The sequence below is a fragment of the Mustela lutreola genome, chromosome 14 (genome assembly GCF_030435805.1).
Source record: "Mustela lutreola isolate mMusLut2 chromosome 14, mMusLut2.pri, whole genome shotgun sequence".
Classification (NCBI taxonomy): Eukaryota; Metazoa; Chordata; class Mammalia; order Carnivora; family Mustelidae; genus Mustela; species Mustela lutreola.
In genome coordinates, this window is record NC_081303.1 from 69,214,755 (window position 1) to 69,242,568 (window position 27,814).

At 42.4% G+C, this 27,814-nt stretch overlaps 1 protein-coding gene across 3 annotated transcripts in view; it reads right to left on the reverse strand.

Moving 5' to 3' along the window:
- The window catches only part of DDR2 (discoidin domain receptor tyrosine kinase 2), a 150,084-nt gene that overhangs the window by 40,598 nt on the left and 81,672 nt on the right, over positions 1 to 27,814 (reverse strand). For all 3 annotated transcript variants that reach the window (XM_059145257.1, XM_059145258.1, XM_059145260.1), the window contains one exon: positions 21,017 to 21,125. In XM_059145257.1, coding sequence (XP_059001240.1) covers positions 21,017 to 21,125 — 109 coding nt within the window. The remainder of the gene's footprint in view (positions 1 to 21,016; positions 21,126 to 27,814) is intronic.

A 27,814-nucleotide genomic window follows, 5' to 3' on the forward strand; every position in this document is an offset into this window, starting at 1 on the left:
GGATGGCTCAGTCATTAAGCATCTGAGTCTTGATTTTGGCTCAGGTCATGGGCTCAGGGTTGTGAGATCCAGCCCCGAGTTAGACTCCACGCTAAGTATGGAGTTTTCTTAAGTCTCTCTCTCTCTCTCGGGGTGTCTAGGTGGCTCAGTGGGTTAAGCCACTGCCTTTGGCTCAGGTCATGATCTCAGGGTCCTGGAATTGAGCCCCACATTGCTCAGCAGGGAGCCTGTGTCCCCCTCTTTCTCTGCCTTCCTTTTGCTTACTTGTGTTCTCTCTCTCTCTATCAAATAAATAAATAATTTTTTTTTAAAAAGAGTCTCTCTCTCTCTTTCTCTCTCTCTCTCCCTCTGCTCCCACTCCCCTGTTGTCTCTCGCTTGCTTGCTCTTTAAAAAAAAAAAAAAGAAAGAAAGGAACTTCCTCAATACAAACACATGTAACAGATTATAAAAAGCCATATGCCAAAAAAATGAACTTAGAAAAAAAATAGAACAACTTAGAAGAAATGGATAAATTCCTAGAAAGATGTAAACTACCAAAAGTAAAGCAGGAAGAAACAGAAAATTTGAACAGACCAATCACCAGCAACGAAGTCCAATGAGTACAAAAGACAGTTTCACAGGAAAATTCCACCAAACATTTAAAGAAGAATTAATACATATTCTTCTTAAACCACTTCAAAAAACACAAGAGGAAGGAATCATCCTGACACCAAAACTGGATAAGGACACCACAAAAAAAGAGAACTACAGACCAATATTTCTCATGAATATACTCTCTCATGAACATAGATGCAAAATCCCCAACAAAATATTAGCAAATGTAATCCAACAATATACTTTTAAAAATCACACACCACAATCATATGGGATTTATTCCCAGGATGCAAGGGTGGTTTAATACCCACAATACAATCAACATGCTATATTGCATCAATAAGAGAAAGGATAAAAACCATCTGATCATTTCAACAGATGCAGAAAGAGCCTTTGACAATGTACAACATCCATGATGTCATTTGATACTTTCAGAAACAGTATGATGAAGCAAAACCATATACAGCTGCTTTGGCAAGAGTCATGACCATCTACCCACTGAAACACTTCTAGGGTTCCTGACCACTGCATTTTCCAAGTCAAATTTGAGTCAAGGGAGGAACGTGGGATCTAGTATCATTTTGTCTAATCTGGTCAGATGTATAATTTCTCCATCTGAGGTGACAGGTTCTACAAATAATAATTATGCCTGAATCTCAAGTGTAATTCTGGGCTGTTCAGGAATGAAGCATCAAATTCTCAAATTCTAAACCCTCTGGAATGTGAAATTGAAGGGAGGAGTAAGGATGACGAAATATTGATACAGGACACCAGTGAGGCCCAAATTACCAGTGAGTGAGGTCAATGAACATTTCAGAAATCACTCACAGGGTGTGCCCTCTCTTGTGGTCCACCCCTCCATGCCGTGAAGGCCATACCCTGATTCAAAGCCTATGCTAAGTGTTTTAACCCTGGTACTTAGTGCCTCTTAGTATCAGTGACTTAATGGCAAGGAGAAGTTTCTCGACACCTTTATCCCACATGCCACGTGACCCAGTCCAGTTTGCCAGAACACTTACATTGGCATTTGGGACACAAGCCAGCTACTAATAAACTAGACCTTTGCTTTCCCTTTGTTATTGTTCTCTATGTGTATAATTCCCTCAAGGACTTTCTGGGGAGGGAGCTTGGCTAGCCAAGGCAGGAAACCCCTGCTCCTTTGGCTATCATTCATGTCCTGGTGCCCCCAATTGCTATCTTGACTCCTAAAATACAGCTCTTCACAGTTTTCAAAGTTGTATCCCATTATTTCTACCTGTTGACCCCTACAATAACCCTACATGGTAGACAGGGTCTGTGTTATTATTCTCAGATTTTACACGAGGAAACAAACAGTTAAAGTCCCACACCTATTAAGCAGTCCAAATCCAAAATGAGTCCCAATGTACTAGACAGTCCCCCTCTGCTTTTTTAAATTTTTATTTTTTTAATTTCTTTTCAGTATACCAGAATTCTTTGTTTATGCACCACACCCAGTGCTCCATGCAATACGTGCCCTCCATAATACCCACCACCAGGCTCACCTAACCTCCCATCCCCTGCCCCTTCAAAACCCTCAGATTGTTTTTCAGAGTCCATAGTCTCTTGTGGTCCATCTCCCGCTCTGCTTTTACCACAGCCGCAGCATGATGCAGGCCTTTCCTCCCAACACGTCAAGCCGAGGCAGAGTCTTGCAGATTAGTAAGAGCATTTGTCCCTCCTTTCTGAAACCAAAGCTTTGTTCATGAATCCAGTCCTATCTCCATCCCCAGCATGACATTCTGCATATTTGCTTATTACGTTTCGAGTCCATGCAATCCTTGAGTTCCTATTCTCATTCATTCATTTATTCATTCATTCATTCATTCAGTGATTTTTTGGACCACTATGGGGATATAGCCATAAACAAAACAAGTGCCTTGTGTCAGAGTTTGCATTCTAGTGTAGGGAAACAGACAACAGGCAAATGTAAGATGAGAGAAGATGGTAAGTGCTGTGAAGAAAAACAAGTGTGGAAAGGAAATAAGTGCACTTTCCTATAAAGAGATAAGGAAGGTCTCTCAGATGAGGTACTTTGAGCAGAGGCCTGAGTGGAGGAAGACAGTGAGCCCAGTGACTCTTAGAGGGCGGATGCTTCATGGAAAAGGGACAGGAAAACAAGAAAAAGGTCTTCTTGGTTGTTTCAGATCAGCACAGAGGTCACACATCCGAAGTGGATAGACTAGCTTAAATTATTATCCAGCATTGTCCCATTGCCCTGTAACAAACTTGGACAAAGCTAAACCAAATGGTTTTGGGAAAGAATAGTACCAATTTTGGTTAAATTCTCCTTCCTCCAATTTCCAACATTTTTAATATCTGTTTTGTAGCCTTAGGTACATAGTACTTTGTCATATAATTATTTGTGTGAAAGTCTGATGTCCCCCTCAGATGGCAAACTTCTTGGAGGGAAAAAGGGGGATAATATCTTCTTCAACTTTATTTCTCACTGCACATCTGGGGAGACAAAAGATGCTCATAATATTGATTGAAAAAAAGAGATAATATGGATTAGGAATAAGGATAAAATTGAGTAAAATATGTCTCCCTGCAAACCTTACCCCCCCCCCAGACTATTCCATTTCAAACAACTCCATTCTGCCAATTACTTGAGCCAAAAATCTTGAGGCCACCCTTGACTCTTTTCATACTCCCTATCCACCCCATCAGCTGATGAGAAATCCTGTTAGCCACCCTAAAAAGTTCCCATAGCCCATTTACTTCCCACTTACGCTGCTACCACTCTAGGTCAAACCACTACCTCTTATCAACAGGAAAAGAACAACAATCTCCCCACCCTGCCAGACTTCCTTTTCTCCACCTTGCCTAATGTATCTGTGAAAATGTAAGTCAGACCATGTAACTCTTCTGCTCATCACCCTCCAGGAATTTCCCACTTCACTCAAAATGATATTTAAAATGCCATGTGTGGTCTCCAGGAATCTGCAGAGTTGGTCTTCAGCTGTCCTGGACCCCCATCCAGCACACCCATCACCGCTGTCTAGCCACTCTAGCTTCCTTGCTGTTCCGCAAACACACTAAGTATGCTTCTCTTTCCCGCATCAAAGTATTTAATTTAGTGATGGGAATAATCTGTACAGGTTGAGGAAAGAGAAGTGAAAGACTGCATTTCCTGTTATTTTTCACGTTAACATATCCGAAATCGGAATGCATCTTACAAGCAAATGGTGAGTCAGAGCTCAACTGTCTGGGGTTTTTTTCTTAGAGCTACACAAAACAGTGAGGCATGGTACAGTCAGGAGTGTCTTACATTTGATGAAGTACAGTAATAATAGCATCCATTTAAAAGCATTCGTGGGGGAAAGGGGGAGGGGGTAACTGGGGGGATGGGCGTCTAGGAGGACACACGATGTAATGAGCACTGGGTGTTATGTAAGACTGATGAATCACTGGCCTCTACCTCTGAAACCAATAATACCTTATATGTTAATTAACTGAATTTAAATAAAATAAGATAAAATAAAAGCATTCGTCAAGTGTCAAACAGTGTGGTATTTTCTCACTTATTACTTCATATTTCTCACCAATTACCCAGCTATGGGTAAGAGTTTATTTATTTTTTTTTTTATTTTTTTTTTTAAAGATTTTATTTATTTATTTGACAGAGAGAAATTACAAGTACACTGAGAGGCAGGCAGAGAGAGAGAGAGAAGGAAGCAGGCTCCCTGCCGAGCAGAGAGCCCGATGTGGGACTCGATCCCAGGACCCTGAGATCATGACCTGAGCCGAAGGCAGCAGCTTAACCCACTGAGCCACCCAGGCGCCCCTGGGTAAGAGTTTAAACAATAGCCCAAGGGGGTGCCTGCGTGGCACAGTTGGTTAAGAGACCAACTTTTAGTTTCGGCTCAGGTCGTGATCCCAGGGTCATGAGATCAAGCCCCATGTAGGGTCCGTGCTGAGCGTAGAGTCTGCTTGGAATTCTCTCTCCCTCTTCCTTGCTCCTCCTGCTCATGCTCCCCCTCCAAAATAAATAAATAAATCTTTTTAAAAACCTGCCCAAGTCCATTCATTGAGTAGATACTAAGTCACTTTTAGAATCTGACTCTAAAGACAGCCCTCTCGGTTATACAACCTCTGAAAATAAAGAAGATTTCAAATCCACTCCAGGATCTGAGCAAAGTTCACATCTTTTCTGGGCCTCAGTTTTTTCATGTGAAAAGCAAGGGCTGCATCAGATGTTTTCCAAGGCAGGGGTTCCCAAAAGCTGGTCCATGGACCAATCACTAGCTCTAGACTTGCTTGGGAAGGTTGTAGAACATCCGGTAAGAACCCCATCTTAGAGACTTCGGGACATCTGAAACTGCCCAGGAACCTGCAGATCTAAAAAATTTCCCAGGTGATCCTGCTGTGCATTCAGGCTAAGGAATCACTGCTCCTAAGTCCCTTCCAGCCTGGACACATGGTGACTTTCTGGGGTCACTCCGAAGTCCAGAGACATCCACATTCACAGTCCCACTGGGCTCTCACTCCTGACTCTCATGCATCTCCAGTCCCTGGGCCACAAGTGTAGTAAGAACTTCTGTTTCTCGGAACATCTAAAGTAAACCAGAAATGGGGAAAGAGGGTCGCGTGGGGTGAGTCATGATATTGTTGCAAATAACTTCTCCACCAAGTACTGCTTATCCTGGGAACAGCAACCAGGGAGTTTTAACAGAGCTGCTTGTAGCTGAGCCATCATTACGAAACGTGTGTCGATGCTTCCTGGGTTCAGGAATCCTGTCTATTTTGTGTTCTGACTGTAACTATGTAGGTACTTTCCATAGTTAACAAAGAAAGGAAGAGAAAGAGGGACAGAGATCCCACCTGTTCGGTGTCAGAGGTGTACCACTTCCCCTGCCCTCCCCCTCCGTCCCTCACCCCTGTCCCAAGGCTCTTTGCTCCCTTATCTATGACTGTGTTCGGGCCTAGCCTCCAAGTTGCTCGGGGACCAGCAGCCCCACCCCCACCTGGGAATTTGCTATAAATGCAAAGCCTCATTCCCCACCCCAGCCTAACAGAATCACTCTGAGGGGGAGCCTAACCAACTATGCGGTCACCAGCCCTCCAAGGACTCAGACGCGGCCCCAGTTTCATAACTAGAAGGACTGGGGTACAAAAGGAGACTTTAGTTCTCCACATGGGAAAAAAAATAAAAAACCCACCACAATTTTAACTCTGTCGGCGTGTCCGACTTCTTATCCCCTCCAGGCCTTCCCTCACCCAAGCACGGGTAGACAGCAGTGGCAACGCCAGGACAAAAACTGGCAGGTCTCCCCGAGACACAGCACACCTGGGGACCAGGACAGGAAGGACAGACAACACATTTATTCCTGGGAGGAGGCAGCCAAGGAGTGAGAAGTAAACCTGTCCTTTGGGAGTCTGTCATCAGGTCTATTAGCAGATCCCACAATCCTACTTCCTGCAAATTTCGGGAGTCCTCCTGTTTGTCTTCTCGCAGCTGAACCTCTCTCATGCCATCTAGCTCTTCTTCCTGCCTCCTCCGCCAGCCCGTGTCCACATGGCAGCCCATGAGAGCTTCCTAAAACCTTATTCTGATAAGAACCTTCCAACAGCCTTAGGGACTTTCTGGGACCGTGTGGCCCATGAGGTCTGCAGGATCGGACCTCTGCCTACCTCCCCAGCCTCACCCTGGGCTCTCCCCACATCTCCACTCTCTAGATCCCAGCACACTGGTCTCATCCCTACTTCATAAATGCCCGAAGTACCTTCCGACCTCAAGGTCTCTCTGTGTGTCCTGTTTCCTTTATCTGGAATGTGCTTCCCCTCCCCTCCCTTATCTGCTGACTCCCTCTCATCCTCCAGCTCTCAGGGAATTCCTCTGAGCCCTTGGGGAAAGTACATACTCTTAAAACGCACTGGTTCCCTTCTTAGTGTTCCTCACACTTGTAATACAAATAGTTATTTGGTTAGTTTGGTTCTCTCCACTAAACAGTTAAGTGGCATATGGCCAGGGAGCCTGTCTTTCTTTCTCTCTCTTGTTTCCCTAATTTCTAGCAGGGTGTCTGGCATTAACTGAGGGCTTGGTAAATATCTGCTTAAAAAAAAAAAGCAATAAAGGAGGAGTTTTCTGTTATTCATAATTATAGGGCTTAAAAACAGAGACCTGGGAGATCAGAAGGTAGCCTTGAACAGTGATCTTTAACTAGCCAGTAGACATATAAGACTTCCTTGGTTTGGGGGGTCATTACGTATCTATGGCAACCCATCTTTTCGTTCACATATTAATTTAATGAATGTATGTATTTAGTGTAAATTTATTTAGTGTTCATGAATTTACTGAACAAATAAGTTCCTGCTTATTGTCAAATTGTCTATTTGACCACAGCTTTTATCAGTAGGTACTATTTCAGACGGTATGACAGAACTATGGAAAAACACTAAAATATGACAGGGTTTAACAGAGACGGTCAGTGTGTTCTTTGAGGTAATCCTCACCAGATATTTTCTAGTTCCCTAGTGCCTGTTTACCTTCTTATTGAAGCTGTAAGCAATTTTGAGAATAGTAGCCAGGTCAGACTCTTCCTTTTCCTCCTTAGCAACTGCCAGCACATGGTGCCCATTAGATGCTCAATACATATTTGGCAAATAAATAGGTAAGCAAAAATGTAGAGGGATGGAGAGATGGTTGGATGGATGGATGGGTGGATGGGTGGGTGGGTGGATGGATGGATGGGTGGATGGATGGGTGGATGGGTGGATGGATGGGTGGATGGATGGATGGGTGGATGGATGGATGCAAGACTGAACGAAGGAGAATTCACATGGGTTGAACTCTAGAGGACAGCTGCTGTGACTGGTTCATGTCTCCAGAAATGATTCTTTCTCAACCATCTCCAAACAACAGCAAGCAGTAAGGATGCTGTTTCAAGGGCTTTGTGGCCATTTGCATGAGAGGAAGAGCAGCTCTGGCAAGGATATTAGTCAATGGACACTGGATAACTGTCCAACAAGCTGTACTAAGGAGGGATCCCAAGTGTTGGTGACAAGAAGCACAGAAGATGAGGAAAAGAGGTGGGAATCCCACCATATGCCTTGATGAGGATCCCCAGCTCAATGCCAGAACAAGGCTCTGAGCCACTGGTGTCATAAACCTTCTTTAGGCAATGGCAGTGGGCCTGGAGGTCTAGATGTTGGGACCAAAGAATATAAGGATAAGGATAGAGAATTCAGAGATAAGAGCTAGAAAAGCAGCCATTAGGCAAAGTTTCTTGGTGAATCAGTATCCCCAGGGGCCTCAGAGAAAGGGCATAGGAAAATAGACAAGCTGATCTTGGATGGCCTTTCGCATCCTAGTGGGTCTTTGGAACCGGGATAAGCCTTGGCCCAGAGCAACCAACGTGGCACTTCTCAGCAGTACCACTGTGGTTTTCCTATTGAGTATGCCTATTTTTGGTAAACTCCTTCTGTGGAAGGGATCCCAGCCAATAGCAAAGACACAGAATGCCAAGTCCTAAATGTCAGTCCCCCTTGCCTTTCCCCAAGCCCACTTCATTTTTTATCAGAGCCCCTCCATCTGTCTCTGTACTCCACATTATGAAAGACAGGGGAGCATGAAAAGGCAGAGAACAGTAAGAGAAGCAAGAGATCCAGCAGCACAGAAATGTGTCCTGATTTTGCCTGCTGAGTTGTCTTGGTGGTTCTTGATGCTTCCACTACCTGCCAATCTCCTGGCCAGAGAAGCCAATTCACTTTCCAGTTTCCCAGAGTGGAAAACTACCAGCACCAGCTGCCCACATGCCCAGGCAGAGCTCGATCTGTCCTGAGTGCTGGTAGTGCCTGGCAGGCAGGCTGAGGAGATGCAGCTGCCACTGGCCCCAGCTTCCCAAGAATTATTTTCACACCATGCTGCCAAGGTGGAAAGCCTGAAAGGGCTGCTTGTTCCGTGATGTTTACCATCTCACTGCTAGCTCCAGACCACGGGCTTACCCATCAATGAGTGTCCTATATGCCGCTTCCAGGAACACACACACACACACACACACACAGAGCACATGTGAGGCCTGGGGCATGGTGAGCTGACACCTGGGCCTCGCTGGACACTGGGAAGATGAGACTGACTGGGAGCAGGGTTACTGGGGTCAACCAGGGGACCCAAGGCAATCTATGGTCTAAAAAAACATCTGCAATCATAAACTTTAAACCCAGGAAGGAATTTCAGGAACTAACCCTTCCAATGGCTCCATGTTAAATATGAGAAACTCTGAGCCCCCTACCCACCAAAGTGAACTGACTTACTCAAGGATGTACTGCTAAGAGTGTAATGAGGACTGACATTCAGGTCTCCTGATCCCTGGTTCCTCTTTCTTCAACCCGTGGCTACCTTGATAGAATTCTTCCAATTCCAGAAAGGACAAGATGCTCGCCACAAGCTCGCCACAAGCTCCACACTGGAGGCTACTGCAGACTGGCTCACTATTCAGGTAAATCTGCACAATGGGATGCTGCTAGGACTCAAGGAAGATTATCTGGGTTCTTCAAGATACAGGGGGCTATTTTGCCAACACCCTTTTTGCTGAAGTTGAAATTCCCCTTAGGATTAGTCCTTTCAAATTGCAGCTTTCCTAGAAGCCCAAAATACTTCCCAGAAACAGTTATTGCAGAAGAGGGGTCCCCAGGCTGTATGGGACTCCAGGGTAATAAAGTGAGAGTCTGCCGAGAAATATTCTTCATCCAGGCTCACAAAGTCAGTGAAGGCTTCACAGTGAAATCGTATGTCCCTCTCTCCCACGAGGAGGTGAGTTGAAGGGATAGCAGGGTTGCCATGAAGGCCAGGAATTGAGAAGAAAACCAGGACATGGTCTGGAAGCTGAAAACTGGAGTCCACTGCTTCCAGATCATGGGACTCCAAGACAAGTTACTAAACCTCTCTGAACCCGAATCTCCTCATCATTAATAATATGACCAAGACGGTTGTTACAGAGATTTAACACAATGAATACAAAGGGCTTCATGAAATAGAATCGGGCTCCAGGAACGACATCCAGAAAGAGGAAGAGAGGGGATTATTTGTTTTAAACATTACATTCACTCTTCTTAAGCAATTTCGAGGTTTTATGGTCTTAGGAGGATTACTTCACTTTCAACCTCTCAGCTTAATGGTAATAATAATATTTGTTTATAGGAATGCTGTCAGGAAATAGGAGTTAACATATATCAAGTACTTTGTATGGTTTAGAGTAAAGCTTAGACCAGTAATAACAAAGGTTGGATGTGATGTATTTTTTAGGTATTTTGACTCTGACTCCTTCTAAAACAAAGATTGGAATTGGCTTCCGAAATTGTGTAAGATAATAAACAAACAAACCAACGATCAAAGGTATGCTAATGGGAAAGAGGATAGCGACAATAAGATAAGCCAGAGAGCCAAGGTGAATATCAGAAATATATTACATGTGGATCTAGACCTTTGCTGGTGATGGGCCTCTCAAACTTGGCTCTGAACTTCCCAGGAGCCAACGCAAAGAGCACAAGATAATGAGTTAACATGAATCACAATGGCAACGGAACTTTTTTGTTCTGTTTCCAGGTGGGATGGAGTAGCTTGCAGTAGCCAGTGCTCCCCCTGAGCATATCTGGAAGACATAGATAAAATTCATAAAGCATCTATTTGAAAGCACCTGCTGGCTGCCTGAGGTTAAAAAAGTTAAAAATGAGCAGAATATAAAAGCAGCTGTTTTTCCAAAGAGATTGTGAGCACAGGGGACTAGGACTTCAGAGAAGGGCGAATCTGAGAGGCCCTGTAACTCCTGCAGCCACATTTAGCCAGTCCTCAGTTTGGAGCAGGGATAGAGGGCTGGCTCTGGGCTTTGCACAGGCGGAATGTTCCCAGGGAGCAAAATCCCAGAGCCCTTGAACAAGACCAGGGATCTCACTAGCTAACAGCATTTTTCTTCCTGAGCACATATGCCAAAAGCATAGCTATCTATCACTAGTGAGCAAGTTTCTCAATAAGAAAAGCCCCAACAAAGTCCTAAATATTGGTCTAACCTACTGAAAGCCAAATGAATTTAAATGACCGCTTTCCCAAGGTAGATCTGCCCTACCCCGATAGCCAGGGCTTCTCCAATGCCAGGATGAATCATTTCTTACATTAACCAGGCTTTATCCATAGAAAATATAATTCATTGCTTGGCCTGATATCTTGAAAAAAGGCTATGGCACCCAAAAGACTGAATTCCTCTCCCATAATGCCAAAAGTAAGAGCTTTACACATATTTGGGTAAATTAAAGCATGTTTCCCTCCATTTACAAGCACTAAAATGCTCTGCTGCTAGGCCAAAGCAGGGACACTGTTAGCATTTGGGGAAAGGCATAGGGGCTGCTCTCTCTCTGCATAGGCTGTAGCTCCCCCGGCCCTCAGATACCAGAAGGCTGGACCCCTGATACCAGAGGCTGGACCTCTACTACCAGGAGGCTGACCCCTAGCAGCTATAGCTAGAACTTTGGTCCCTCATCCTACCTCTGGCTCACTCTCTCTGTACTTAGCATCCCTATCCTTCAAAGAGATGATCTTCCAATGAACTCCTTCTCAGGTTCCTCATATCTTTGTGAAATCAAGTCTCAAATGGCATAATTTGGACTTTTTTTTTTTTTTGCAGAAAAATAGAGAAAAGCCTGGGGTACCCTTGACTTACTTCCTTCCCGCCTTCTCCTTACTCCTCAAGTTTCTGTTGATTGCCTGCATAAGCCAAGGACTGTGATAGGTGTTGCTTGTGAATACGTAAGAGATCATTGCCATCCCAAATAAAACGAAGACCAAAGTCATAACATCTGTGACACGCAGGGGTGGGGGGGGGAATTGCATATTTTTAAACAACTCATCACCACCTCCTAAAGCCCCCCAAAACCTCGTTGATTTTTGTTGTTGTTGTTGTTGTTTGTTTTGTTTTATTTTGTTTTAAGATTTTATTTATTTGACAGAGAGAGAGAGAGAGAGAGACAGTGAGAGGAGGAACACAAGCAGGGGGAGAGGGAGAGGGAGAAGCAGGCTTCCTGCTGAGCAGGGGGCCTGATGTGGGAATGGATCCCAGGAACCTGGGATCATGACCTGAGCCAAAGGCAGAAACTTAATGACTGAGCCACCCAGGCGCCCCAACCTCACTGTTTTGAATGTCTTAACTTTTACTTTACTTTACTGTGTACGCATCCAAACCACAAAAATTGCTGGGAGGCCTATCTTGCCACATCCATGCTCTTCAGAGGCCTGCTGGCTAGGACCAAAAGCTAAGTCAACAATCGCACTATTCTCCCCCAGAAAAATACACTGCCATGGATAAGCTCGGCTGGGTACAGGGCCCTGTGTTCCCTTGGAGTTTGATGGCCAGAATTCAGGGTTGTTAGAATCCCCAATTCCCAAAGGTAACTTGAGTCTTTCTTGGAAACCACAATGGACCATAATGGTCACTAATGAACTCTTTTTCTCTTTCCTCCCCCAGCATCTGCTAAATAGAAGCCATTGTTTTATGGTATTTGGTTTATTTTATTTTCCTTTTCTTCCAAAAGTAACAAATCACAACCCTCAATATTTGCATATAACTTTCCAGAGCCCATTAACTTCACTTATCTCATTTGGGCCCCCTAGAGTAGCCATGTGAAGTGTAGAGAGTGGAGTTAATTCTGCCCGTTTTATAAGTGAGCAAAGTGAGATACAGAGTTTCACCTGAAGTCACAAAACTAGATAGTGACAGAGCTGGACCCAGACTCTAGGTCTCCTGATTTCCATTGCCATGGTCTATTCATCAACCACATCAGCATAACACTCTATGTCAGCACTCACTCTGCACACTATCTGTCATGAAACCTTAGGGTCAAGAGGAGCCACCAATCTGGGGAACAATCTAGACAGAGGACTCAGGAGGGCTTACTGCCCATCTATGTCTTAGAACATCTTGGTCTCAGATTTGTTGAAATACCATAGCAAGGGGCACCTGAGTGGCTCAGTTGGTTAAGCATCTAACTCTTGATTTCAGCTCAGGTCATGCATGATCTCAGAGTTGTGAGATCAAGCCCATGTTGGGCTCCATGCTCAATACAGAGTCTGCTTGAGATCTTCGCTCTCTGTCCTTCCTTGTGCTCATGCTCTCTCTCTTTCAAATAAGTAAATAAAGCCTTTAAAAAAACATGATAGCAACAGGAATCTTCTTCCTGGTTACAGGATATAAAATCAATACATAAAAAAATCCATTGCATTTCTATACACTAAAAATGAAGTATCAGAAAGAGAAATAAAGAAAATAATCCCTTTATAATTATATAAAAATAATAAAATACCTAGAAACCATTTAAACAAGCAGGTGAGAGACCTGTATACCAAAAACTATAAGACATTAATAAAAGAAATCAAAGAAGATACAAATAAATAGAAATATATTCCATGCTTTTGGATGAAAGAATCAATATTGTTGAAATGTCCATATTACCCAAAGAAATCTACAGATTCAATGCAATCCCTATCAAAATCCCAAATCCCCTTTGCTTTTCAAAGAGATAGAATAAATAATCCTAAGACTTGTATGAAACCACAAAAGGCTCTGAATAGTCAAAGTGACCTTGAAAAAAAAGAACAAAGCTGAAGGCATCATGCTCCTCATCTGCAAGATACATTACAAATTGTAGCTATAGTAATTAAAACAGTATTGGCATAAAAAGACATATAGATCAATGGAATAAAGAGCTTAGAAATAGATCCACATATACATGGTCAGTTAATTTACAACAAAGGAACCAAATGTGGAGTTCCCTCAAAAGATTAAGAATAGAACTGCTATGGGGACACCAGGGTAGTTCAGTCTGTTAAGCATCTGCCTTCAGCTCAGGTTATGATCTCAGGGTCCTGGGACTGAGCACTGCATCCAGCTTCCTGCTCTCTGGGAAATCTATTTCTCCCTCTCCCTCTGTTGTTCCCCATGCTTCCTCATGCTCTCTCAAAAAAGTAAATAAAATCTTAAAAAAAAAAAAAAGGGGGCGCCTGGGTGGCTCAGTGGGTTAAGCCGCTGCCTTCGGCTCAGGTCATGATCTCAGGGTCCTGGGATCGAGTCCCGCATCGGGCTCTCTGCTCAGCGGGGAGCCTGCTTCCTTCTCTCTCTCTCTCTGCCTGCCTCTCAGTGTACTTGTAATTTCTCTCTGTCAAATAAATAAATAAAATCTTTAAAAAAAAAAAAAAAAAAGAACTACCATGGGAGCTCCTGGTGCTCAGTTAGTTAAGTATCTTCCTTCAGCTCATGTCATGATCCCAGGGTCCTAGGATCAAGCCCCAGGTCAGGCTCCCCCCTCAGAGGGGCACCTGCTTCTCCCTCTCCCTCTGCTCTCTCCTCATGTAACCCTGCACTGCCTCCTGCTTGCTTTCTCACGCAAGCACTCTTTCTCTCAAATAAATAAATAAAATCTTAAAAAAAAAAAAGGAGTACCATGTGACCCAGAAATTCTACTTTTGGACAATCTGAAGACAGTGAAAACACTAATTCAAAAATCTTTTTGAACTAGTGAGTATGCACCCCCATGTTTACTGTGGCATTATTTATAAGAGATACAGAAACAACCAAAGTGTCTATCAATGGGTGAATGGATGAAGAAATTATGATATATCACACAACAGAATCATAGTCATGAGAAAGAAGGAAATTCTGCCATTTGTGACAACATGAATAAAACTAGAGGGCATTACACAAAGTGAAATAAGTCAGACAGAGAGAGACAAATACTCTATGATCTCTTATATGCAGAATCTAAAAAAAAACAAAAAACAAAAAAACAAAAAAAACAAGCTCACGGATATAGAGAACAGATTGATGGTTGCCTGAGGCATGGGGTAGAGGGTGGGAGAAATCGGTAAAGGGGATATAAATTTATTAAAAAGTAAAATAAGGAATCTAACTGTTGGGGGCGGGTAGTGGAAAGAACCTGCATCCTGGGAGGACGGACATGGCATAGCATTTTGTTATCACAGGGTAAAGACAAAGCCTGTAATCAGAAAGCACCTGTCACATACTGAGGATGCCACAATTATGTGGTTGCTGCTCTGGGTACCACCCTAACCTCACTTTTGCCCTCATGAGTACTCGATGACAAACATCTCCATATTCTTACTTTTCTATTTGTGCTCTGTGCCTTTCCTTAAGCTCAAATGTTCTCCTTTCCTCTTTTCACCTAGCCTCACAAATGCCTTCATGTCCAGCTCATGCTCACACCTTCAGTATTTCAACCAACAGGACACTGGAGACCTGACCTAGTTGGGTAGCGTATGAACATTCTGTGAAGTCTGACACTCCAGGAGGCAGTAAAGCACAGAGGTCAAGAGTACGCTCTGCCCCTTAGCTAGCTCTGTAATCTTGAATGAGTTACCTAACGTATCTGGGCCTCAGTTTCTCCTTTCTAAAACTGGAACAATAATACTACCTAAGATTATATCCCATAAATTATTATGAAGATTAAATTTGCTGACACCCACTTAGAATGGCACCAGGACTACAGTAAGTGCTCACTGGATATTAGTTGTTACTCTCCTTTGGACTCTGTGTTCTCTTTTTCCTATTTGGCACAACCAAGGATATTTGAGGGGCAGATGAGTCTCTGTTGTCCCCAGAGAAAGATCCTTTTACTGGCAGGAAGGATATCAAAGGCCACCCTTAAGCTAGACTTGACAAACAAACACACAAGCAAGAAAGAGCCAATCTGGGCAGCATCAGGCATTGCTTGCTTAAGAGAAATGCAAGCAGGGAGGTCTCTTCCTAGCCTTTTTATCTCCCTCTAGGGCTCTGCTCAAGCAGAATAAAGCAAGCAACCAATCTCTCTCTCTCTCTCTCTCTCTCACACACACACACACACACACACACATACACACACCCCCACACACAGGCACAGCACTAGTACCTCAGGTCTGGTTTCAGAAACCTGAAACTAGTACTACAGTCTCATTAGATGAGGCCCCACAAACCCTCTCACATGTCTCTGGGGACATGAATGATGAGAACCCAAGGAAGCAAAAATGATTCTCCAATTTGGAAATGTGTGTACATAACTTAACATGTATCAGCTTTGGTGGGAGACAAGAGGGTGAGGAGAAGGGGAGAACCTGTGCAGAAGGGAGCCAGTGCATTTCTAGTGCTTCAGTTTCTTTTTGAAGCTGAGTTAGTCCTGAAGGGCTTCTAGCTCCAGCCTTGCTTGTCGGGCATGTGAATGAGACCAAGACTCCCAGACGCCCTGTATGATCCTGTTAGTCTTCTTCCATTCTTCCACTTCAGGTGGTGCCTCCAACGCCAGTAACCTCTCACCCCCATGAACACACACTGGCAATCACAAAAAGGAAACCATGAAAGGTCCTTTCCTTACTGGTTCCCTCATGGGGCTGGGTGGTTTTAGTGGAACGAACTTGGGGCCAGGAGACGGGAGTCATGGGTTCCTGCTTTACAATTAGCTAGATGTGTGCTCATGGACAAACCACTCACCCCCTTTGACACAACTTCCTTTACCTATAAAATGAGGAAGAGGGACTTGGATATTATTATGGTCTATTGCAATACAAATAGCCTAGGGTGCTAGTTGCCTGGACCTGAAGAACTCACTGCAAGGTAGGAGGGATGCTGGAAATAATAAAACCACAGTGATGAACCTAAAACAAATGTGGAATCTATAGGAGAAGAATTCCTGCTCCCAAAATCCCAACCCGCTAAAGTCTTTGCCCCTCCCCTGAAAGTAGAACATTCTAGACACCAAAGGAGGATTCTCCTACCCCAGGGCTCTGAACTTCTAGTAAGTTGCCTGCTTCTTATGAGGGGAAAGTGTGGAATGGAAACAGGAAGCCCCAGCTCTGCCCTGCCCTGGCTCCACACCATGGAGCCCTAGTGCCAGGGTGGCCTGTTAGGGAAAAGAGCTGTTTCTCCCATTTCCAAGTAAAAGCAGTTGTCACAGGCCAAGTCAGAGGTTGGGACCAATCACCTCTGTGCTCTTCACATATAGCAATTATCTGGTTGGTAGGGTGGGTCTTTAGGACCTCAGACCCACGGGCTCTGTGTCCAAGGCAATCAGGTCACTTCTACTCACCCTCCTACCTAGAAATCCACAAGATTCTGATCATCAAAGGAGAAGGAGAAGCCTGGAGGAGTCTGACCTTGGTGGCTGATCAAACAACCACTCCAGCCCAGAGTATTATGCTTCATTGTGAAGGGCCAAAGACTTCCCTATCTCCTGGAGGTACTCCCAAGCTCTCCACTTAAGTCCTGTAGCCCAGCCCAAGCTGGGAAGGAGGGGAAACTTGACCCAAGGACCTGCAAGAGAATAGAAAAGCTGCCCTTTGGGTCCCTCACTCAGTACCCTCCACTAGGCAGCCCATGTGTACCTCTCCTTGCCTTCCAGCCACTGTGTATGCTATTCCCTCTTCTTGAAAGACTTCTTCTTGGACCCACCTCCAGAGAATAAAAGCCCTGCAAAAGGTTTCTAGTACTATGAAACTCCTGCAGGGTAGACTGGGGCAGGTTTTCTGTACCCAACCTGTCATGAGGGTTTTAATATAAACATAATATATTATATTATAATTAGCATAATTATAATATAAATAATACAAATATTATTAATATAAATATTACAGTTTATATTTTAATACAGGCACTAAAGCTCCCACACAATAAAAGCATGGTAAGTTTCTGACAGAAAGGCTCTCACAGATCCTCTAATCCAACTTTATCTCATTACAGGTGAAAGGATTAAGGAAGTGTGAAGAGAAGTACAATGGTATGCTATGTGTCATATAGCTGATTTAAGACCAAGCCAGGATCCTAACCAGGTTTTTCCTCAAAATAGCTTATTAAGTGCATTAAATAGTATTTTCTAAGTGAGCTGCAAATCATTCACCAGAATGTCCTAATAACATCCAAGTCATCTGTTGATTTGTAGAAATGCTTTTCAGAAAGTGTTGGTATGATTGTTTGTCATGGTTGAGATGCCACAGCTAACTGATACACCTGAGCCAGGATTTTGACAGAGGAAACTGCCTCGGACTTTTTCAGTGGCTTCCCAATGGAATCAATAGTCATTGGGACCTGGTTCCTGCTGCACTGTTAGAACTAGAAGATGGCTCAGCACACTGCCCACACTTTAGAACCGGGTTGTAGGCCTACAGCTCAGCATTTCCCATGGGGACCCAGCTTCTACTGCCTACAATGGTACCTTCAACACTGCCACTACCAGAAATGCCACCATGGCCACCTGCCCCATCACCTACTTTGCTGCCATTGTCAGAGCTCTGGTGCTGTACAGCAGGAGGCTGACAGCCCCCCGCCATCATGTCACAACCTACTACCCATTATCACCCTAGCACCACTCCTCCAGGGTGATGCCAGCAGTCATGATGAAGTCTCCAAAGTGGGCTTAAATGAATGAGCTTGTTTGAGATTAATTATATTATTGGTTAAGTCTGATGCTTAATCCAGTTACTATTTGCCAGCCAATATTTTATATAAAATAATCTATCAAAATATATGTCAATATTTTAACAATTGGCTCTATAGCAGATCTCTTTATGACCTAGTTCTCCTGACTTAAGTCCAAGTTGCCATCTACTTATACCATGTGACCAACCTATGGAGAAAACTTAGCTGGCCAAGAATTTCCATCTTTGAAGAGACATCAATAAGGACTTCTAGAAAGTCATCCAGAAATCCATAAACACACGTATTATTATATACCTACCTACCCTGTGTTCATCAGTGTGCATGCCCTAGGACTCCATGAACCTCAAGCCTTGTGACCATAGCCTTTAACATGGATTACATTTTCCCACTGCGTGTCTCCAGCTTACCTTGATAAAATAGAAGGCATGGACAAGAGAAGGATTAGTTCTTCAACTCAAACATGTTATATTTCTATAAAGAGCTTTGCAAGTCAAGAACTTTATTTCTTTTTTCTGTGGCAGAAAGAGCCAACAGAAATAGTTGAAAGCAGGCATAGGAAGAAAATGCTCTAAAGATAACTGTTTGCTGTCTTCAAACAGCTCATTTCCTGTCAGAGGGCTACAGCAGTGTTCTCCAAACAGATGGCTATCTCTTTAGGTGTATCCATGGAAATGCCCTCATGTCATTCCAGTCTCTGTGAATGTGTCTGGCACCAAAACTTTCTACCATTATGCGCTCATATAGTGATTCTTCCTTGGACAGCCAATCAGGCAGGTGACATTGGGCTTGTTACATGGAGCAGGAGGCAACCACACTTCAACAGGGCACAAAGGAACACAGAGGTGAAAAATGAAAGAATGGTAAGGCCGAGTTCAGATCTGAGTTCAGATGTACCAAGAAAGATCATTACAAGAAAGTAGTAAGAGAGTGCGTTTATTAAACCAATAAATCTTTGATCTTCCTTTTCAGGTATGAATAATATCCCATGAAGAGGGAATTCTTGTGAGGGGAAGAGATGAGAATGTTCACAATGTACCCTCAAGTTATAGGAAAAGGACAAAATAAAACGTTCTAAAAAATCCAAATATAGCACGCAGTGAGTGGAACTCTCCAACACGACTGTGGAGGGGCAAATGGGTGAAAGCCCTATGGAAAACTCTTTGGCAGTATGTAGAAAAGCATATTGCATGTGACATATAACCCAGCAATTCCACTTCTAGGGGTCTACCCCCAAAAGGCTGCGCACATACTTCAACCAAAGACCTTTACGAGAATGATTATGGCAGATTTACTCATAATGAATGCAAACTGGAAACGATCCCAATTCCCAACCACAGAAGACTGGATAAATAAAATAGTCACACAAAGTAATGTTATATAATGAAAACAAACAGCTGCCGACTCCATGCAACCCTACAGAAGACCATCACCAACACCACAGCTGCCAATTCTAAGCAACCCTACAGAAGACCATCACCAACACCACACTGAATGAAGGAAGACAGACACAAAAGCACATTTAGGCATCATCTGCTTCCACTTACACAAAGTACAAAAACAGACAAAATTAACCTATATTGTTAGAAAGCAGGATAACAATTAGCTTGGGGTGAGGGTGGGGAGAAGTGGCTAGAAAGGAGGAGAGCCTCTGAAGTCTGGTGAAATTCTGTTTCTTAACCTGGATCCTGCTGATGGATGTATTCCATTTGTAAAATTCATCCCACTGAGCACTTACACTATGGGTATTTTCCTATATTTACATTTGTGTGTACATGAAAAATGGACAGCAGTCCATCCCCCTTCCCTATACCCAGATCTTCCCCAGGTAACTCTTTACGCCTGCCCACTCTGACTCTGGGCGTGGCCACGCCAATGTAATCCTGAAAAATGCCACATGTTTCTGCTTCCGCTCTTGTTCCTGTGCAATTTCCATGAAAACATACCCACGCTAGTCTGCTCGAGAAGAGCACTGCCAATGTGCCCAGTCGTCGGAGCCAAGGGCATCCTAGATGAACCAATAACCAGCCGATTCCCAGATATGTGCATGAACCCAGAGATCAGAACAATAGTTCAACCAAGCCCAGACTAAATCACCAGCACTACACAGGTTGTTAAGAGGCACTGTTGTGTAATAGACAAGTGATAAAATCACTTACATCAATGTAAAGTTAAAATAGACATCTAATTTTTAAAAATTGGGGAAAACAAAAAGATTTCTCTTCACACATCTATTTTTGAGTATGGCCACACTGGCTAGGAGAGACTGCCAAGATCCTGCAAGACCAGGGTCCCAAAAGCACAACATGACATCCAATAAAACACAGGCCTGAACCAGCGAAAAATAACTGGAAACCCAACCTACAGAGGTTCTAGAAGGCACCTATGAAGTTCTCTCCTTCTATTTCCTAGAAGATGCAGAAGCAAATGGCTACTTCTTCCATTTCCTTTTTTTTTTTTTTTTTTTTAAATTCCCATTCACTCCACTCTACTTGATATCAGGAGCCCTTTCACAATAGTTAAGATGTTATACAGATACAGGACTTTGGTTTCTGATTCTGCTTTGGACATGTTTCATCTTGAAAGTAAAAGGAAGGAAGGGAGTAAAGGAGGAAGGGAGGGATGGAGGAAGGAAGGGAAAAAGGGAAGGAAGGAAGGAAAAGAAAAGAAAGACACGAGGGAAGGAAGGAAAGGGAAGGAAGGGAGGGAGAGAGAGGAAGGAAGGAAGGAAAAAGAAGGAAAGGAAAGGGGGAGGAAAGAGAGAAAGAAAGAAAGGAAGGAAGGAAAGAGAGAGAGAAGAAGAAAGAAAGAAAGAAAGAAAGAAAGAAAGAAAGAAAGAAAGAAAGAAAGAAAAGAAAAGAAAAGAGAAGAGATGAAAGAAAGGGGAGGGGAAAAAAAATCCCTGTGGATACCCTTGGCAGGGCCTTTCCCAAGATGAACACTGATTGACTTGAATATCCAGCTGGTCTTCTAGCATGTGGCTGAGCAATGGCTGTCTTACCTGGATTAACCTGAGCTTTCGCAGAACTCAAGAGGGGCAGCAGCAGGAGCAGCACCAAGGGCATCCTGGGAACGGGGGTCAGCTCAGAAGATGGTGCTGGAACTGGAGCCTGGAGCCCACCAAAAAAGGTGAGAAAACAAGAGAAAGGAGAGGAAATGAGTGAGATAAATACTATCAACATTGATGAATACAATTTGCATGATTATATTTGTTGTTCTTAGAGTCTTTATTTCTGTATCTGGGACTTCAAATCATAGCCTGAGAATCAGGTGGGACATTCAATGATCACATAATGTAAGAATTTCCAAACTCTTATTAGATCATGGAATTAAAATTATAAAAATTATAGGCAGGTAACAAAGTTTTGCTAAGATACATACTTATCCAAATTGTGAATGGTGATAAACTAAAACTTAAATTCATGAAGTTTTCATAACTTTGATACTCATTCCAATATTAAACCAAGAAAAATAGTCAGTGATCTTAATGTGTTTGCCTTTCAAAAGATCTAAGGTAAGTATTTATCCTGATATACTGGCTCTGGAGTGGGAGGTGCCTGGGATTCTCTATCTTTAAATTTCCCCAAATGACCTATGTGGTAAGGGCTTAGAGTTGAGACATTAGTTTGAACTCAAGTTCGGCTTAATAGAGATACATACAGTTACATATGGAGCATTTAAAGATATAGCATAATTACAGGTTAGTATATACACATGTGTCTCTAGAGGGGCTAGAAGCCAGATACCACAATAGCAACAAATAAGTCTGGTGCCGCCACCTTGGTTTTGAATACTATTTTCCAGTAAATGGAATCAAAGCTCCCTGGAGAAGTGGCTGATCTGACCCCTGGGTCATAACACATACAGAATCTTTTAGTGACAGAAATTGAGAAAGTATATACCCCAAAAATGATTGGGATGTACCAAAGGGACACAGGAAACACTTGAAAGAGTTCCCAGTGGCCAAAGCTGAAATAATGTGACAAAATAAACCAAGTACCATTGGACTATAACTCAAGGTATAATAAGATAAATATCTGCAAGTCCATGTTTATATAAATAAGTGATTGAATAAACAAATGGGGGAGAAAAGAAAAATTTCCCATTCAAAAGAATTCTAAATGATTTATGCAGACACTCTGCTCTTAAAGAGGCGGCAAATAACCTCACCCCTTAGGGTGAATGGCACACAGTGGCCTTTTCAGTGAATTTTTCAGTAGAGAAACTTGATGAACACTACCTCAAGCCAGGTGATTGAGGTTAATCTCACCTTTGATAAGTCATATTGATACTACATCTCCTTGATATGATATGATATGATATGATGAGAATGGCACTTAGCCTCCATGGTCTTCCTGCTAAAAACTCATTACCTCTGTATAATCATGAGAAAAACATCAGACCCATCCCAATTTAGGGACACTCTACAGAATTCCTATTGAGTCATCCCCCAACCTGTCAAGATCACAAGAGACAAGAAAGTCCCAAGAAACTGCCCCAGCTAAGGGAGCCTAAGGAGACATAACAACCACATGTAAGGGCATCTTGGGTGATGATCATTGAACAGATAAAGGACATCAGGGGAAAACTGAGGACATGTGAATGAAGTATAGATTTTAGTTAATAATAGTTAATAATAGGGACACCTGAGTGGCTCAGTGGTTAAGTGGCTGCCTTTGGCTCAGGTCATGATCCCAGCATCCTGGGATCGAGTCCCACATTGGGCTCCTTGCTCAGCAAGAAGCCTGCTTCTCCCTCTCCCACTGCCTGCCCCTCTGTCTGCCTGTGCTCACTCTCTCTGACAAAAAAAAAAAAAAGTTAAGGGGCGCCTGGGTGACTCAGTGGGTTAAAGCCTCTGCCTTCAGCTCGGGTCATGGTCCCAGGGTCCTGGGATCGAGCCCCGCGTCGGGCTCTCTGCTCAGCGGGGAGCCTGCTTCCTCCTCGCTCTCTCTGCCTACTTGTGATTTCTGTCTGTCAAGTGAATGAATAAAATCTTTAAAAAAAAAAAAGTTAATAATAGTATATCAACATTGGCTCTTTCACTGTAGCAAAGGTACTGTACTAATGTAAGATGTTAATAATAGGAGAAACTTGGTATTGGGTAGACAGGAATTCTCGGCACTATCTTTGTATTGATTCTGTAAGTATAAAACTGTTCTAGAATAAAAATTTTATTCAAAAGTTTCCACCAGGTAACACTAATCATCAACCAAACATTGGATCTACTATTATAAATAATGCATAATTATAAAGGGAGACAAAATTCCATTCAACTGGGTTGATTTCATGGAGAAATCTGATCTGATCAGGGTCTTGAAGGCTGAGTAGGATTATAATGGGCTGTAACGGGAATAGAGTAAATAATCTGCTAATGGAGCCAAGACGCCTTTCGGTGAAACAGAAGCTTTCTATGATGTTTTCTAGGCAGAACTCAGACCTGCTCTCCTCAAAAAAAGTGGTAAAAAAAAAAAAAAAGGCAGATGTTCAGATGCCCAAAAAGGATTGAACAAAAACTAATCAAACACACAAGATCAAAGTCGGCTAATGGTGAAGATAAGGGGTGGGTGATCCACAGACCTCAGAAGGATGATAAGCATGGTTTCATGGCATGATTTGGATGGGCTAAAATATGTGTCTTGGTGTGCTGCATCACTGTCAGCAGCAGGAACACTGTGTTTCCATAAATGAGTCCCCAGACTAATATGCCCAAAGAATGGGCAGATCTTGGAGACATTGGTCATGGCTGTAAACCAGCACTGCCCATGCCATGATCCATGATGTCCTTCCACAAGGACCCAAGCTCCTTACATGCAACCATTTGGCCGTGCAAACCCTGCCTTAGCTAACCACCTTCTCCCTTTGTAGAGGAGTCCTATAATTCTCTCTTATGGCACCTTTCTCAGGAGTTGTGGGCCATAAGTTTCCTCCCCTTTAGAACCTTCCCCAGGATTTCCTTCTACGAGGACTGTCTCTTACACCTCACTCCCTTCACTAAAATACACACCAATTTTGCCTCTATTACGTCCTCTATAACACAGTTACAAAGTGATCCATGGAGTCATTACCTTCAAAACAGCTCATTCTTCTATCTCCAAAAGAGTACTTTCTATTTTGTACAAAGCAGGGACTCAAAAATGGTTTTTAACTGAATGAAGCAGAACTCATGGGATGCTCAAAAAAATTAGACTGAATTTCCTTTTGGAAACTGTTCCTTGGTTTCAGGCTGTGAATCTACAAAGCAAGTGATCATTTCTGCTTTGCTTGCTGTAAAGTGAGGTGTTGGCAGCTAACAAACACAGAAGAACAAAGTGCTCTAACCACACCACAGATCTCTAACCTGTGCCTAAGACTCTCATGTAATATGCAGGTGACCCAATGAGGTTAGTTTTCATCAGCAAGGTAACTGAGGAGGACGAGGTTAAAACTGGTTACACAGTTGACAGGTGCCAAAACTCATGTGAACCCAGGGTTTGTATTACTCCCATATCCACACAGGTTCTGTTGTTTGTTTTGTCTTTGTCATCATACTGCACTCTCCTTTGATCTGGCCTCTGCCAACATCACCAGAGCTACATGCCGCAGGACCTCTGCCAAAACGCTTCACGCTCTCTTCATCTGGATCAAACCTCTGTTCAATAGTCACTTCCTCCATGGCCTCTCTGGCCCTCTTGTTACATGCACTAAAATCTTATTATTTTTCTGCATAGAAATGATCCTAGCCTCTAATTATGTGTTCATTGCTGTCATGTCTCATTAGGGTCTTCTCCACCCCCTCCTGCCATAAGTTCCATGTTTATTCTACTCGCCATTGCTTTTTCAACACCCACCAGGGTGCTGGATAAATATTTGCAGCGTGAATTAATGATTGCCTTGAACCATGTTATTCAGTGACTACATCCAGCCATACTAAATTCCATTCTCTAAAAAGAAGTGCACCCAAGGTTTACGATAAGCATACATCACCCTTTTCTGCCCCCTTGAGTGAGTTTTTCCAAGGGTTCCATATTTAAACCATATGACATGTGAACAAAACCCACAAACATACATGGAAGAACTTCAGGGAGGTAGAAAGGCCCTTCTGTATCCATTTTTTTTGGTCAATAGTACAAATTCCTTTGACAATTTATTGAAGTTTTGAAAATAAAGCTCAAACTGCAAATATCCCTAGTCGAAGGTGTTCTTTCATTCCTCCTCCAGTAACTATTCTCTAAATGTCTATGGGTGCTACTCCACATGCTAAAAAAGGCAGTTTGGAGCTGTCCTCATGGAGCATGTAATCTACAAGCAAACAAGTAAATAAATAAGAATTCTAAAGAGATGTATGTGCCATGAAGAAAATACAGTGGGGTTAGGTGGTAGAGAGTGAATGAGGGCTACTTCAGATAAGGTGGCTGGGAAAGCCCTGAGTATGGGGTTGGCACAGAAATACATAAAGAGAACAACAAAGAGAATAGGGACCCAGAAAAGACTCACATGTAAATGGGAACCTACTATACAAGGGGTATTTAAAATCAGTGGAACAGTTCATTTTAACTCAGAAACAAGTAAAAATATATCCATAACTCATACAGAAAAGAGAAAGCCCATAATGTAGAAGTAGAACTCTTAAAGTAGTTCAAGAAAGTATAGGAACATTTGTTAGAAACATTTGTAAGGAAGGCCTGCACAAATGAGACAGAAAACAAAATCCAAAAACAAAAAAAGAAAGACAAAAATCTCCATCAAAATGCTACAGGTCTTTGAGACCAAAAGCATCATATGCTTAAGAGACAAGCAACAGGCTAACATAGATATTTGACATTTTGTAACAAAGTAATATCCTATGATCCATATATTCCACTTATTATTAGTTACCCTAGAGAAAGACTTATGTATCTGCACAATGAGGTATGCACAAAGAAGTGCTTTGCAATATTTTTTAAATTTTACTTTATTTCATTGTGGTAAGAATACTAAACATGAGATCTATTCTTAAAAGCTTTTAGTATTCAATATATTATTTTGAGTGTAGGTACGAAGTTGTACATCAGATTTCTAGAATTTATTCATCTTGTTTAATCTTAATTTTATGCCTATTGATTAGTAGCTCCCCATTTCCCTGGTAGCCACCATTCCACTCTTCCATTAGATAAATGTGACTATTCTATTTTATTTTTTTAATATATTTTTTAATTTATTTATTTGTCAGAGAGAGAGAGAGTGATAGCACGCACATGCAGAGTGGCAAGCAGAGACAGAGAGAGAAGCAGTCTCCCCGTCGAGCAAGGAGCCCGATGCGGGACCCAATCCCAGGACACCGGGATCATGACCCAAGCCGAAGGCAGCCGCCCAACCAACTGAGCCACCCAGGTGTCCCAAATTTGACTATTTTAGATCCTTACTATAGTAGAATTATGCAGTATTTGTCCTTCTGTGACTGGTTTATTTCATTTAGCCTAATGTCCTAAAGGTTTATCAGTGTTGTTGCATAATAAAGAATGTCCTTTTTAAAGGTTGAATGATATTCCATTGTGTGTTTATGCCACATTTTTTATTCACTCATGTATGGGTAGATACCTAGATTGTCTCCACATCTTAGCTATTGTGAACAGTACCACAATGAGTGTGGGATTGCTAATGCCTCTTCAAGATCATGATTTCAATTCTTCTGAAAAAATAGCCAGAAGTAGGATTGCTGAATTATACGGTAGTTCTATTTTTAAATTTTTAAAGGAAATTCCATACTGGTTTCCATAATGGCTGTAGACAACTTATCTTCAAGAAGGGTGCCATGAATACACACTGGGGAAAGGATAGTGTCTTCAAAAAATGGTATTAAGAAAAGCAGATACCCACATGTAAAGGACTGGAATTGGGCCATTATCTTACACCACACACAAAGATCAACTCAAAATGGATTGAAGAGTTGAAGGTAAGCTCTGAACATGGGAGAAAACATGGGAAGAAAAGCTTCATGACATTGGTCTTGGCAATGATTCACAGATATGACACCAAAAGCACAGGCAACAACAACAAAAATAAGCAAGCAAGAGTACACCAAACTAAGAAGCTTCTGCGCAGCAAAGGAAACCTTCAATGGAGTGAAAGGCAACCTTTACAATGGAAGAAAATATTTTTAAACCATACATCTGGTAAGGGATTAATAACCAAATTTTAAAATGGGTTAAGGACTTGAGTAGACATCTCTGCAAAGAAGACAAATGGCCAACAGCTATATGACCAAAAGAAAAAAAAAGTATAACATCACTAATCACCAGGGAAATACAAATAAAAAACCACAATGAGGTATCATTCCACACCTGTCAGGAGGGCTAGTATCAAAGAGAGAGAGAGAGAGAGAGAGAAATGTGTTCTCAAGGATGTGAAGACAACGTTGACACAATTTTTTTTTAAATAACAAAAACTTGGGGAAATTTCTATGAATAGGAGAATACTAGAGACTATGATATATTTCTACTGTGAAATACTATCTGAGACTCTAAAAGCATGATCTGTATAATTTCATGGTTAGTGAATGTTGAACCACCCTTGCATCCCATGAATAACCTGGTCATGGTGGATACTCTTTTTAATGTACTGTTGGATCCTATTAGCTAGGATCTTGTTGAGAATCTTGGCATCCACATTCATCAATGTGATAGAACAAATCAATAAGAGAAGAGAAAAGAACTATATGGTCCTCTCAATTGATGCAGAAAAAGCATTTGACAAAATACAACATCCATTCCTGATTAAAACAATTCAAAGTATAGGGATAGAGGGGACACTCCTCAACTTCATAAAATCTATCCATGAAAAA